Here is a 15,703-nt window from a genome sequence, read left to right on the forward strand (position 1 = left end):
GCTCTTTGTAGAAATGTAGCTGTAGTCTGAATCTGTAGCATTGTGTACTCTCGTCGTGTTTTATTCAAAAGAAAATTATAGGGTGAAAATCAACTATGTATATAGCCACATTTTATGCAGTATTTTATATAGCCTACGAATTGTTCTCTTTGATATGCCTTTGTGTTGTCTTGGGTTTTTGGCAGCAGTTTGTTTCATGTTTCCTAGCCAAGATTAGTTTTCTGCTCTTGGAAAATGGTTGCCCACCAGGTTGAGCAGGATGTGTAATCTGCTGTCACCCTGTGTGTTATATGTTTGACATAGGGGATGGCATCATTTATTCTTTCATAGCCTACTGTGTGCGGGACCAAGGGTTTGCTTAGCTATTGAGGGATCTTAGAGTTTGATCATATCTGTAGCTCACCATTTAACTTTTGGTGAGTTGTTTTTAGTTCTTTGACAGAAGCTTATGCAAAAAAATGGCTGTTTAGACAGTAATGGCTAATTTGGTTCATTGTTGTAAGCTTTCAGACTATGAAGGCAATGATTGTCTACAACGATTTCTTGGAAGTTTGCAACAACAACAGTTGAATTCTGTCTTGAATTTAAATGTATCACTTCAGCTATGACTATGATTGATTTTTACAACTATGAGAAGGTTGGTCATACAAGTCCTGAATTGTGTGCTGCTGTTTAGGAGGCTTGAATAAATTCAGTGCTTGTTTCTCACAGTTCATGAAGGCAGTTCAAGAGGAAATGGGGAGAAACTAACATGTACTGTAACAAACTCTTTAAGTGACGTATATGTACATCATCTCCCTTTATAATATGTGACACATTCTTAGTGTAATTTTCAGGGTAGACTGTAAGCAAGACGGCGTCACTCAGTTCAGTCAGACAGTCAATGGCTGGCAAGCGACGCTTCTACCAGCACGCACCGCCAAACACAAGGTCAAGAGTGGGGTGCTAGACCAGTAAAAAGAGTCCTTTATGGACTCTGCTGACTGATGCATTCCAGTAGGGCTTGCACACTTGCTTCTATGACGTGAGGGGTTTGACTTTGGGGTCATCATCAGAACAATTCCACTTCCCAACATCTTCAACTAGCCCTCTGTGCTCCGTGGAATATCCAAGGTCGAATGATGCACTGTCCCTCTAATGGCATACACATTTGCAGTTTTCGTGAAAAGCCATTGGTTCTTCCAGTCGGTGCATAATGTGTCCCGGATAGAGAAGACTGTTATGTCTTTGTTCTTGCCTACGTGCTTACTTGATGGCAGTGACGTGTAGCCTATTACAGCAAAGATCCGATAGCTCTCCAAATGCAAGTTGACCAACTTGCTGACAATGACAGCGAATTTGTAATGGAGCATTTTTTTTTTTTTTTTATGCCTCTGGGCTTGAAAATGGCCAATGACCAAATATTACCAACAACCTCTTACATTACTGTGGTTCTCTAAAAATCCTATTCCCTAAAACTATCCTATTTATGAATGTCTTGAGTTATTGGTTCCTATTTACTTTTGTCAGTAAATGTTTATTGGTTGTGAAGTGAAGTTTTGGATTCAAATAGTAATGTAACAAATACTATGATGGTAGATTATATTTATCAAATTGTCCAAAGTATATAGCACTAAATATGAGGGCAGTATTCAGCTGAACTTCCCATGCCTGCTATCACTAGGCTTAGATTTGTTTTCAGAAAAATGTGGTGTAACACATAAGTTTTCAGTCTTCAGCAGTCTTGTGGCCGTGCCTCTGCCATGTTAGACACTAGTTCTGGGTTCACAGGACCCGACTTACCAATGTTTCTAAATGTGACAGCCCCTACAGAAATATTGCTGTGTGAAGAAACATTAGAAATGATTCTCACAGTGAGTGACTACCATCCTCCCTCTTTCTCATTCTCTCCCTCTGGTTGCCTGTTACATTTTCCCTCACCCTCCCCGAAGCACACTTCACTCTGTGTGTTTGCCAGTTCTCATGAGCAGCTGAAGAGAGTGACCACTTTCCTTTGGCTCCTCGTAGAAGTGGATATACTCTGAATCTATAAAGTTAAGGACTCTTTTCATTTTTTCCCCCCCAGCAAATATATCCTTTGGTACATTAAAGGGAAAATCCGCCTTAATACAGTTACGCTTGGACCGACTCTCTTGATGTCATTGAGAAACAAATCCCTTCTGCCAAAACGTAGAAAAAGAGAACATTGAAAGCAAACATTTAAATATATGTTTCATCGTGTATTGACGGCTGTTTGGAACACTGTAGGGCTTATACTTAACTCTTCCATTGGGTTTGTGCTATGGATGTCATGATTTTCTCCCCGACACACCCACCAAATGGGAGGAAACACTGAAAGCTGTTGCCAGACGTTGTGCAGTGTTGGTACAAAACTGATCTGTTGGTACAAACCAGAATAACATGAAATAATGCAAAATCACTTTGAAATGAACACTAGTGCACTAGGAAATATAACACACCAAATCAACAAAGTGGCAGTATACTGTGCAACTTCTACGTGTCCTTTTACTCACTTTACTGAGTCATGTGATGTTCCCTTAAATTTCAGTTGTACAATTGTTCATTGTTAAAATGGACACACGCTGCTGTTGTGCATATTTGTTAGTTAAGCTTTATTTATTCAGGAAGTCTCATTGACATCAAGATATCTTTTACAAGATAGACCTAAGACCAATTACGTACAACATCCTAATAGTACAATTCAGTCGCACAAAGCAGTCATCACACGTACAGACACACTAATTAAAACAATCCCAAATATTATTAGCTAGAAAGCCTTTAATGTCCCTCAACGGAATGAGCATCTTCAATTTGTTTTTGCAATTCATTCCAGTAGCAAGGTGCCTATAACCTATTAGTATAAAACACACACACACAAATCAATCCACACTTAAATCTCATACTAAAACTGATCTTGCAAGATGTTGTCTGGCTGTGCGAGGCTGGTTCTCCTTATTGTAATTCAGGGAGAGTGCTAATTGATCTCCAGCCTAAGTTTACATTCAAAGAACTCTTTGTATTTTGGAAAAGGAACAGAACTATGTCTGCTACATACAATACTAAGTGTTGCACCTAATGTGACGTTATAGTTCACTAATCAGGTAATCAGAGAAAGGTGAGTCACATAAAATGACAGTGAGTAATATCTGTGGTTATTTTCCGTGTTGGCTCACCCAGATGATGACACAATGGGTGAAACTACTTTTCGGAGCCAAAAGCAACCAATTTTGTGTAGAGTAATCTGTTTGTCTTTTAATGAATAAAGGATTAATTCAAAACTTCAGTTAAGATAAGGACAATTGGTGTCTGATACAAGCTATAGCACAGCATCAACACAGAGCAAGTAAATCAAAGGAAATTTTGATACCTGAGCCACTAGTGAAACCCGTTTTTTCTTCTTTTTTTACTAGATTAATCCTGCTGTTATGTGGCCATGTTGAGTTTTGTGATTGAGCTGTCATCAAAAGGATCTTCCCCACACATCAGTAGCATTCCCTGGTTGCACAACGAGGCCCTACATCACACCCTCTCTTTTCCATCTCATTAGTCTACACACCTTTCTTTTGACGCAGCTGCTGCCTCACCCTGCCTGTCAGCGGCAACTGTCCATCATATAGCTTAGATTTCAGGCTATTAGTGCCACATCAATGACAACGTACAGCCAAGCACATTGGCAAGGCAGTGTATTCTGTCTCATGGATTCCCAAAGCACTCTGATGCTCGGCAGCAACTTATTCAGGCAAAGGGAAGGTTTTGAAATTGGGATAAAAGATTGTGTTTTAACTAAGAAGGAATAGGTTTCTTTTACTTTTTCTCAAACTATAGTCGGGATGTCGGTGTGTTTGTCTTTCAAGATTGAAGAAAAGTTTGTATTTCATTCTGAAAATTAGGTGCAGCTACTGCAGTTACACTAACCCACATGTTTTGTTTCATGTTGGATTTGTAGCACTGGTCTCAAGTTTTCTTTTAAGAGGAAGTCATTGTCCTGGCTGTACCCCTTTAAGTCCCAACATATCAGGGTTTCTGCCTGACAAATAGACATAGTATTTGTCTGATATACAACATAGCATGCATCTGTGTTTGATTGCCAGCCGGGGTCATTCAGTAAAGCCACACTGAGAAGAGGGGACTGTTTAGTGATATCCGCCTGCAATGGGAGCCAGATGTGTTTAGTGATGACATGAAGTTAATGTCCATGGCTTTGAGTGCACACTCCAGAGAAGCAGGAATTAACAGCTTCAGACTGTCCGTGTCAAGGGTCTGAAAGAGGCGCTTGTTCACCTTTTAGACCCGTACCAGCCTCTAGTCACCCATCATGCAACTGATGACAATCTAAGCTTTCAGTAATCATTTTCCAGTTTCTTCTGTCTGTCACCTGTCATTTCTTTTTGTGTGATTTCAGGATTCCCTTCAAGATTGGACAACCAAAGAAGCAGATTGTCTCTAAAACTGTAAGTCACTCACTAGAACAAAAGTTGACTCAATTAACTCATCACTCAAAAAGCTTTAGTGTAGAAAATTCAATGAAATCTCTGTAAATTAATAAAAAAAAAATTGAAGGCAGTATATGCAGAAGAAAAACACATTTGTGAAGGTTTAGCTGTAGTTGTTGGCCTTTACAATTGGCATATACAACATGAATAGTAGTCTAAATAATGTCATCAGAGTGCCTCACCCAAAAGACTTATTGGATGCCAATTTGTCTGAGCCATGCAAGGGGGCAGAGGTGGTTACCTTGAAGTGACAGTGAGTGGGTGTTCTCCTTTCTGGAGAAAACCACTTCCAGTGTAATGGCTCTGTGGCCCGGTAGTCACTGTTAGACTGGGTTTCCAGCTTCCTGTGCCATCCTAGACAAAAACCAGGGAGTGGGTTAGAGGCAGCCCAGTTAGATGATCCACTAGCGACAAAGCGTCAGCTGCCTTCCTCGTTGTTTTGGCCACTGTGTTTAAATCCAGGAGCCCACAGGACCACAAGACAGGAACTCATGCTGCCTCTGTAACCTGCTTGGCATATTTTAGAGACATTGTTGGACAAATGGTCTTAACCCTTGTTGACCCTGGGAACTTGATTTACTACTGTATTTAATCTGCACTTCCACTGAAACCCAGTGATACAGTTCCTTAGCTATGGACTAGGCTTCATAAAAGTTCTTGTTCCTGAGAAAATCCATAGCCCAGTAGCTATTGTGGTAAAGGTAAAGGAGTAAACCACTGTACAATGGTTGAGTGGTAACACAAGCCTTGATACTACAGCTTATGCACGCACAGGTTGCTCGTACAGTATGTGTAAACAGGAATTTTGTTGCCTAACACATTTAGGAATCACAGAATTTTACATGAAATGTGTTTTTCTTTTAGGTTGAAAGAGACTTTGAGCGAGAATATGACAAACTCCAAAAGTAAGTTTAACTTAACCTTACCCCTCAACCCCTACTATGTGTGTATTGTTGAGTGTGTTTAAGGTCCATGTATGTGTGTAAAATGTTTGTCTTTTGGTGGCCTCAATTGGGTGAAAGGGGATTTCTCCTACACTATATCTGTGCACACATGTTTTTTCTGGAAGTACGGCTGGTTTTAAGAATAAAAAAAAGCATGTTAAGTAAACTTTCCTTATCAACATTGAATTTCCAGATAAGTTAAAAATGAAATTAGGAAAAGCTTTTAGCTTTTTATAGCTTCTACTATGGTGTGTATTTATAAGCCCTCTGCTGTGTAATGTCCAAATTGGGGTGTGTGAGGCAATCCCCCCTTGTATTCCTTTGTTAATTGTAATAATGCACAGTAATAACTACTGCTATATTACTGCTGTAAGTGTTTGTATTATTTATCATGAATTATATATCAGTTATCGTGCATTCCCTAGCCAGAGAGCTCTGAAGTAAGAAATATGTTCCAGCCACAATGTAATGAATATGTTGGAAATCTGAAAACATTGGGAGATCTTTTCACAAATGTATGCATGTTGGCCCAAAATTAGATTGTTGTTGTGTGTTATTGTGTAATTTTACTTAACATGTAGGTATTTTGGTTTTACATGTTTACAAAGCACTCTGAGAAACTAACACTTAACATGAGCCTTCATTGTACATACAGTTTCTTTATCCCACACAATTTGTCAATCCCCGCTGTGTTTGGTCCCTTTTTTTTCTCAACATTGAACTGTGAAAGGACCCACATTTGAGCTATGGTGGAGCCTGAAATTAGAAATTGTGAAAGAGAGCTTATTTTCTGTTAGAAAAACCTCTAATAAACCTAGATTTAAGTTAGAAGTTACAATTGTATACAGTTTCCTGTAAATGCATCATTAGTGTTCATAAATGTGTTGAGAAAAAAGTCCAAGAATTTCAATAATTTGCAGAGGCTAACACTCTCAGGGCTTTTTTACAAGTAATTAAAAAGCTAATTTATGAACTGTTGACACATATTATTCAACCAGCCTTCTTCAAATTGAGTAACATGATCTCAGTATTTCTATGAAACATATGAGAGAGGGGTTCAGAGCTCTTAAATACCCAAGTCCTGAGAGCTCAGAACATCCGGGCCTTCTCTCACTGTGAGGCAGAGGTTATAGAAACTCCCCGAGGGCCCCGCAGAATGAGTGGGAGCACCATTTTCCTCTCAGGTTTTGTTGAGTAGGAGGGCCCATTATCAGGAAGGTGTGGTGCCAATAGACCTTATAGATGAGTCAGAGCAGCAGGCATGTACAGACATTCAGGTTCTCCACCCTGGAGATCCATATCAACAAGTTCTGGTGCATCTATGACCTAAATTTACTTGGTATGCTTCACTGCCATTCCTGTTTTTGCATTCTGTCCATCTGACAAAAGATGGAATTTTACAAAACATTTTACATATATATACATAAACATTCCCTTAAAATTGTTGTTATTAATAATTATAACCAAAATATGTTGTCTGGGTGACAAACGCTGTTACATCAGTGTCACTTTTTAATTGATTTTTAACACACCATATACTATATATCCACAATTAGCAAATCTATTGGCCCAGGTTATTTATCTGTTTACTCAACACACAAAACAAAAACATGCAATCACTACATGACAGGCTCATATATTTTAGGAACTTGAACTTGAGACAAATACAGGCAGACTTATTGATATGATGGATGATGTATAACGTTAAAAGTTACTTACAAATTAACTTGCTACAAACTCGCTCCTCTTCATCATCATAAATCAGCCGGCCCCTGTTGGTCCGCTCCGGATCTGTTGCACATTCCGGCCCTGCTCGTTAGCAGTATTCCCCGCTCCTACTGGTAACTCCCCCAGTCCTTCGAGCTCCCAGTCCGGGTACTAGCTAGTGGCAGCAGCTAGTAGAGTTAGCATATGCAATAGCGCACCAGTAAGTGACTTCCTTGTGTTACAAGAGAAAAGGTCCATGTCTGTGGAGTTTGATGTTGTTTTTGTTTGTCTGCGACTATCCAATTACTGAAAAGTGCGTTGACTGAGACTCTTATCAGTGACTTATGATTAAGTCAACTATTAGGGGACAGCCCTAGATAAAATGCTCTAGTTAGTAAACATATTTGCACAATGTCTTATTATTATTATTATTATTTGGTTTTAATGGTGATTTACATGGAACTATACTGCCTGACCTGGTTCTGGTGTGCCTGCCAGTGACTAGATATTTACCCAAAAGGAATGAATAGTCAAACATGGTCGAATGCCTGTTCCTTTTCTAGTGTCATGCAAAGGGTTGTATATGAAAGTCATATAAAATACACTAGTGTTTTTCCTGCTTTCAATAGGCAATGTGGCTAGATGATTGTGGCTGCACAGGTCCAACATTGGGGCACTGGAGCAAGGAGCAGCAGCTGTTCTACTAGGCTGCTCTATTATCACCTTTTGGAAAGAGACTCCATGCTCACCTGGCACTCATCCAGAATGGCTCTCTCTCAGAGTCAGTGCTGACAGAGTAGGGAAGATGCAACAACATTGTGCAACACATTTTAAAGTAGGAGGTACTCTCTGCAACATGAGTTTCACATGCACAAACAAGCATTGGTCTCAGAGCATGCTAGTTTGTTTACATAGTGAGATGCTTTCAACCACTATCCCACAACCCGATCTCCATGATTGGCAGGGTTTTACTGTTATGCTGTTATTTTCCACATCTCATATTTGTCTCCTTTCATTACTCTCAAGTGTTAACTGTGTCAGCCAATTTACAAGACTATTTTAGTTTTAGTTTGTTCTACATGATGCCCTCCATTGACTCACTGGCATTCAGAACTGCATTCAAAATAAAGTCTAGTTATGTAGTATGAATTCTCAACTGCTTCTACTTGCGGCCATCACAAAAACAAATGATAAAACTGACCACATATCCGTATCCAGATGTTTTTTAAAAATGTCAGAGGCAATTTTCCAGTTGCAGGTATGACTCAAAACAGAACTGTAATATAATAGCTGCATGGAAATATTGTCTCTTTAGGGCAGCTTTTAATTTCTCTGTCTATAAAACAGAAAACCTGCAGCGATTGTCTGATAATACAGTGCCCTGAACTCTTCACAGCACATCCATTTTCCTGGTCTACATGCATGTTAAAAATGTGCTCACTGGGCAGCCTGGTTTTATGGAAACAGAAAGAAGCCCATTAATTATTAGATACTGACTAAATTCTGCCTAAAGTATTGCTAATAATATTGACTATAACGTGAGTAGCATTTGGTGCAATTAGAAACGTCTATTTCTGAATATCTGGAATGTAATAGTATATTTTGATGACTTCAGAAGAATATGGCTGATATGGCTTGTGAGACCCAGTTACATCTAATTGGTGAGTTAATATAAGAAGTTACTGTGGAGATTATTCTGACAGAATGTTTTCCTTTCCTGTGGTATGAACAATAAGGGATGAAGTTACATCATTTACTGCAAATGACATTTTTGGAACAACCTCCATCTGGTCTGTGGCGATTGAGTGCGGAATCCTAAAACACGTCAAGACAAACAAAAGCATGTAGAGGACAAGTTATGATAGAAAATAACTAATGTTTTCTATTTACCCTCAGACTCTGCATCTTTAGAGTTTACTAGCCTTTTGTCAGGGCAACCACTAAATGTTAAGTTTTTGCTACTGTTGTTGACAGTTTTTCAAGACCTCACATGCTACTTTGTGGCAAAATGAACAATATTTCTTTTTGATTGTACTGTGTCTCTTCTGTGGTTCTGTCCATTAAAGGCAAAAAAAGCCTGCACAAACAAGAAAGGACTGTACTTATCCCTTATCTAGCTTCAGAACTCTTGGGAGATACTTATATGCACAATATTTTTTTAAAAATGTGATGACAAATTATTTTGCCTTTTTTGGAGTTAAATATTTCCTTTACTGTCCTGTCACTTGTAGATTGTTTTATAAAATGCATCTGTGTGGGCTAATTCATTGTGTGTTCTCTGGGTATATTAAAAGCTTCAATTATAAATGAATAATAATAATGATAAATACTAATGATTTTGGAGCATAACCTTTGAAGCCTTACTTGAGTTTCATTATAGAGGCAGCAGAGAACCGGTCATATTGTTTTATGTACCTGTGGGTATGCTGAAGTAACCCACCGTTTGTTTCCCAGCAGCTGAGCAATAAAACAAACTGCCAAAACTCTGTGTATGGAGGCAACTGACTGCCATTTTTGGTTTACATAGCCATGTGCGTGTTACCAATGTCTATAAATCTTGTGGCCAGTGGCCATAGTGCCCCCACCAGAAATCCTATGGGATTACACAGCTATTGTCTTTCTTGTTAATATAATCCCTCAAAGCAAAGATGGAAATGAAACCCCACCACATTCCCTTTTTCATCAAACCAGGAGAAGTGATATGACAGCAGTCTCAGGGGAGATTCTAAACCCCTCGTTTGCCTTAATTGATATAATGAATGGCATGTGTTTTCAGCCTCCATAGTCTGGTAATTGCCATTTTTAACACCCATCAATGGAATATGTGCAGTGAAATGATTGAAGACATTAATGCTTTTGAGCGCAAATGTAGTTGACAGTAACAAGAAGGATTCCCTGTATTATTAATTAGCTAACGGATGTTATAATAACATTTTATGTGGAATCAATGAAATGTGTAATTCCTTCTTGAACCATGTTTTTTTATTCTAATTTCCTTTTCTAGGTTTTTGGTTTGAATGTTTTTTTTTGTTGTCCATGTCTTGAGTGGATGGAATACACCTTTAATTATATATAAATTAATTATGATACCTGTTATGTTTCTGACTAATACTATTGTTCGTTATGCATTTCAGCCCATATCTCCAATTATTTTCAATGTTACTGACGCTGGCTGATAATAATTCTTCCTCTTGTCTTGCAGGCTGGAGGATCAGACGAAAAAGCTTCACAAGGACATGAAGAAAAGCACTGAGGCTGATTTAGGTGTGTTCTGCCACCAACTTGTGTGTTACCGGGTGTGCCATTGATCTCCACTTGTTCACCAACATACTTGATGTTGCTTGGCAGGTTTTTCAGAGCTAGAAAGACATTTGGTTGTCTTGGTTTGTTTGGAGGTGCGTTAGCTCTCTGAACGACTCGACAAATGAGACGAGAGAGTGCGGGACTTCGCCTTAATCTTATATAGGTTTTTCTAGGCTATCATGGTCTGTGTGTGTTGTTAGTATGAGTGTATTTTTTTATACAATGTTGAGTTAGGGCTCGATTTGTATGCCATCTCTGCCTTCATTTATTCATGGTTTGTCGGGCACAGAAAACATGATTACTCTACTTTATATTTGCTTATTTGTTGGTTTTGGTGTTGTATATTTGAGTAGCAGCAGTAGACATGGCCTGTGGTAAGTAGTCAGTTGTGGGGGTGGAGGAGCGGGGACGAATGAAGGAGTGAGAGGCTTCTTCATTTCCTCTCCTTTGTGCTCTGGAATATGGATGTCTGCATCATCAAAGTGTCATAGCTGTCAGGCCCTCATTATCGTTAATGGATTCCATCTGTTGTGCAGGTCCCGTCTCCACCAACCTCTACTAAACAAAGAACTGGACCTACTCTGCATGTCAGCACTGCATTTAATACACTGCTTTCTATATCGACCATCATTTATCAAGTCAAGGGTGGCGATATGCAGAGCTCTATTGAACTCACTGCCAATTAGCTGGTGAGGGACGATAATATCTTTTAAGGGCTACTCCGGTTCACAATTTCAATTAGACTAAGTAACAGAAGGCAAAGAAAGTGGCAGGGATAACTGTGCTTTTCATACTGAGAAATTGTTCATTTTCGCTTCAGTCCCAGGTTATTACCAGGGATTTCACTTATTACGCTAGTAATACAAATAATTAAATCAGTACCCACAGATCACCTTTTGATTTTCATGACCCCATAATCAACATGTCTCTGTTATATCAGACAATGTCAAAATCAAGCAATTTGCTACTTGTCAAAAGGAGGGAGATGCGGAGGCGCCACACCACAATAATTGATTGCTTGAAAATTGTTCTTCAGAGAATCCCAAGGTAGTGTGAAAAGACTGTTCCAGATCTCCATGAAGCCCATTTTCACCACAGCCTCTCCTGTCAGCTTGTGTCTCCTCGGTGAAGCTCATTTATTTTGACTGTAAAGCCATAATCTGATATGTGCTCTGTGTCTAAACAAAGTGGCATGAGTGCAGATTAACAGTAATTGGTGCTGTCAGTGTAAAAACATTGCAAAGATTCTTGGTGCTCTAGTGAATATTTAACACGGCAGCCAGCCCTACCAACCCCTCAGCACTGCGCCATTCTACTTTTGCTCTTTAGTTATTTCCCAAAAGCTCACTTCTGAAGACCCTACCACATACAAACTCATACACTGATGAAACACTTTAAGCCTTAGTGTAATCCACAAAAACTGCCCCCAGAACAATGTAAAGAAATCTGGTCCTGAATTGGATTAGAATGTGTAGCTGAGGACATCTTCAGTAATCATTTATATGGACTTTAATCTACATGATTGTCTTTTCAAAAAGTTATTTAACTATGTTTTAACAGTATCCTCTTCTTTGTGTGTGTGTGTCTGTGTGTCAGCCATGTCCAAAGCAGCTGTGAAGATCTCTGCAGACCTGCTGAGTAACCCGTTGTGTGAGCAGGATCAGGCCTTCCTGGAGTCCATGACTGCTTTAGATACGGCCATGAAAAGGATGGACTCCTTCAACCAGGAGAAGGTCAGTCAGAATCAATCCCACAGTCTTTCACACTTTAAAATTTTGTGTTTTATCTCACTCTTTTGCTATCTTTCTCCGCTTTGTTTTCTTGGCACTTGCCATTGGCACTGATACCATTAGATTGGTATCGGGGGAAATGTCTTTCCTCAGACATACAAAGTAGGAAACTAGACTAGTTTTTTTTGAAAATGCATGTTTTCATATTTGTCAATATTGTGCAGCCTGTGGACTAAAAACTATCCGTATGTCTTTCCTTCTGCTGTTTTTGAAAAGCATCTGTGGCATCATCCTCTATAAGCTCAAGCTACTGGTTATCAGCTGTGAAAATTGATGCATTTGTGACTCACTGGTGTCTAAAATAACTCATACAATGGAAAGGCCTTTTCCTCAACAGAAAAAATATTCTCTACCATTAAATTCATATAAGTAACAAGTCTAGTGTATTGCTTGCATTACTTATTAAAACAAACATTTGGCTTTTCTTCAAAACTTTTTTTTTCTTTTTTTACATTATTAGTTCACCCAACCTCATATAGTCAAGCAAACAGTTGGTTGTTTCCTCCTTCGTGGAGAAGAGCCACTGTAAGCAGCTTGAAATAATAATACTTACTATTATTCTCAAATCCCCCTGCAGACAAACAGGCAGACTCAAAGTGACATTGCCATCCATAGAGCTATTCCGCTAGTGTGGTTAAAATATGGTCACTTCCGTCACCAACATTTCCTGTCTTGTTATACATTTTGTTTTGTTTGTATTGTAATGTATTTGTTGATTTGGAGTGCGATTCTTGTAATCTTTGTGTTTTTCACTCTTGTATGTTTTGTCCTAAGGGGCAACCGTAGATAGGCAGATAGATATTGCTTTCCAGAACTCTAAGCAGTACAGAATACTCTTGCCTCGCTCTCTCACAGCTGTGAAGATCTCTTCTTTGGCTGTCAGGCCTCTTCAGATTATTTGCCGGTTGCACTTCAGGTTTTTGATTAGAATCATCGCCAAAGGTAGTTATAATGTGAATCATAGTGGCACCGCATGTGTGCATCCTCAAGGCACTACACTGTGAAGGCTAGACTTTTAAAGAGGAAAAAATACAGGAGAACACAGGAGATCACACTAAAGGCATATACCGATTGACTTTTTTCCATCTGTGTTTTCTTGACTCATTGCCCTGCTGTTAGGTGTTCTGTGCTTTTCACATTTGTTGCCTCAGAAATATTCCCCTTTCTTTTCACATTTAGATGTGTACCAGAATGATTTCATAACCTTTTACACAACAATGATCTAACTAGGTGGAGAAAATGAATACCTTTCTAGAAAGTGCATTTTTGAATCCCCCATGGTTAAATTGTAGTGTAGTATCTTGGGAATAGCACACCATCTGGATTTGTATATATGGGGTTGAGTGGACATGATTTATATTTTCTGCAAAACCTCATGAACTGGCCCAATTTCCATAGAAAATCAAACCGTTACCTTTCCCCCAAGATATGTGAGTGAAGCATTGTCTATGCAACAACCCAAACTCTCTTATCATTAAAACTGATTGAATCCATTTTGAATTATATTGTCAATCTAAGTAGCATGAGTTGTTTACTCGATTTGTATTTTAAGCATAATGAGTTTTCTTTATACTTTTTATACTTTTTCTATACTTAAGTCATTGTAATGAATGTTAAATGTGCTAAACGTGTAAGGGGGAGTTTAAGAAACCATAGTGTAGCAGTCACTTTTGTTTCTTTCTTTTCTTCTTCAGCTTAAACATACCAGTCTTTTAGACGGGCTCTGCTCACAGCTCATCAAATTTTACAGGAGCAATTTTGAGTGACTAGACAAAGTAGAATGTGGGTTGGATGGAGCGTGTGGGTTTGTGACCCGAGGTGCGTATGTTCCAGGACTTGGCTTGGTCTAGTGCCCAGGAGTGCACTCCTGCCAGTTTGACTGTTTTCAGTATAGACTAACTTTTACATTCTTCAGATTTTACACAATATCAAATTTTCTTTTTTACATTTTCCTTCAAATTTGGAATTGAAGACTTTTCACCAGCGCACAGTTGATTGTCAATAGGGATGTTGGGTTCTAATCCACCTGATAGGTCAGGCCATTGCTGGATCCTGATTGAGCTTGCACAGTCCTCCTCGGTACCCTCATCCACTTAGTCATCTCTCATTTTAATGTGATTTTGTATTTTTACATTTTAAACAGTCCCTAGTAGCTAAAGGCACAGCTCGTCTTTATAGTGTGTAGTTGTGATTCTATTTTCTGGCTCCATGCTGTGTAGTTTTCCTCTTTGGCCCTGTGACTGGGATGTGTTTGACAGTGATTCAGCTAGGCAGCACAGTTTTTCACTTGTGGAGGACAACAGTCACCAACTGTATTGACGTGGTTGTATTTTTTTTTAACGCACTTTCATCCACAGTGGATTTTGACAGCTAGGTCACACCTGATTTTCTCTGCACTTATTTCAGTCTTACTAAATAAAAATCCTTGGCTTAACACAATGTTCAGTTCCAGGTTTGGGCAGGGCTGTGTGGCTAAAAGTGAGCTAAAGGCAAAATAGTGATTGCGAGCACTTTCTGGTCAGTCTGCTATGTGGAATATCACCTCAGGTTTGCTAGGTGTTTAAAATCCAGCAGAGCTCACTCGAACACTGCTCGAGCTTCTACCTTCAAGCTGACTGTTGATTCTGACGGCACCAACAGCAAACCCTATTGCTCCAGCAAAACAGACACAAAAGCATCCACCCTTTGCTCTTCTCCGTGTTGAGACGAGATGTTCTGCCGCAGGGCCCGCAAGTGAGAGAGCCAGCAGATAAAACGTGCAGCGATAATGAAGGCAGCAGTGGCCCAGGTCTGTGTGTTTATTTCTGGGGCTGAGGAGGGCGCACAGCCCCGCCGGCACACTGCTGCCGAAGCTGAGCCCCAGTGTAGATGGCGGCAGCGCAGTAGAGGATGCTCCGTTTGCAGGGATATTGATTTCCTCTGCGATCTGTGTGTATTTTTGGGAGGCCTGTGTGCCAGGATGGCCTCTGCCCCGTGACTCACTGATGGAGACTACTGCTTGAGCGTCGGCCTCAGGCTCTGCAGGGCCTCCAAGGAATAGTTCTGCCCCCCCTCTCTGTGGGAAGGGGCAGAGGGTAGAGGGCACCAGCATGCTTAAGCAAATCTGCCGCTGTTGTTCTCCCTCCTCGCTGCATGCTCTCACCTTAGAAGCAGCGGCGCAGCTCAAGTCGAGGAGGGGGGGATGGTGTGAATATGTAAAACAAAGAAAATGTGAATTCCCATGTACTTATTTGTTATTGGTTCTCTGTTTTCCCTCAAACCACAATCAACCATTTTGTACTTGGAAATCTGCCGGAGTGAAGCAGAGAGTGTTGCTGTATATCTCATAGATGGTCAGGGCATTTTTACAAAGCACAGCTGCGATCTCGCTTCCTTGTTGTTGTGTGATTGACTGTCCTTCCAATAGCGAGTGAACATATGATTAGTGGAGCTGCTCACTGTTTTCATGCAGCTGTCACTTCACATC

General features: G+C 39.8%; 1 protein-coding gene across 1 annotated transcript in view; it reads left to right on the plus strand.

Annotated features, from left to right (window-relative positions):
- bin3 (bridging integrator 3) overlaps nucleotides 1-15,703 on the plus strand; it is a 28,643-nt gene that overhangs the window by 1,998 nt on the left and 10,942 nt on the right. The window contains exons 2-5 of the mRNA XM_051422672.1: nucleotides 4,403-4,451; nucleotides 5,358-5,398; nucleotides 10,347-10,408; nucleotides 12,044-12,180. Coding sequence (XP_051278632.1) covers nucleotides 4,403-4,451; nucleotides 5,358-5,398; nucleotides 10,347-10,408; nucleotides 12,044-12,180 — 289 coding nt within the window. The remainder of the gene's footprint in view (nucleotides 1-4,402; nucleotides 4,452-5,357; nucleotides 5,399-10,346; nucleotides 10,409-12,043; nucleotides 12,181-15,703) is intronic.

The sequence above is a fragment of the Dicentrarchus labrax genome, unplaced genomic scaffold, assembly GCF_905237075.1.
Source record: "Dicentrarchus labrax unplaced genomic scaffold, dlabrax2021, whole genome shotgun sequence".
Taxonomy (NCBI): Eukaryota; Metazoa; Chordata; class Actinopteri; family Moronidae; genus Dicentrarchus; species Dicentrarchus labrax.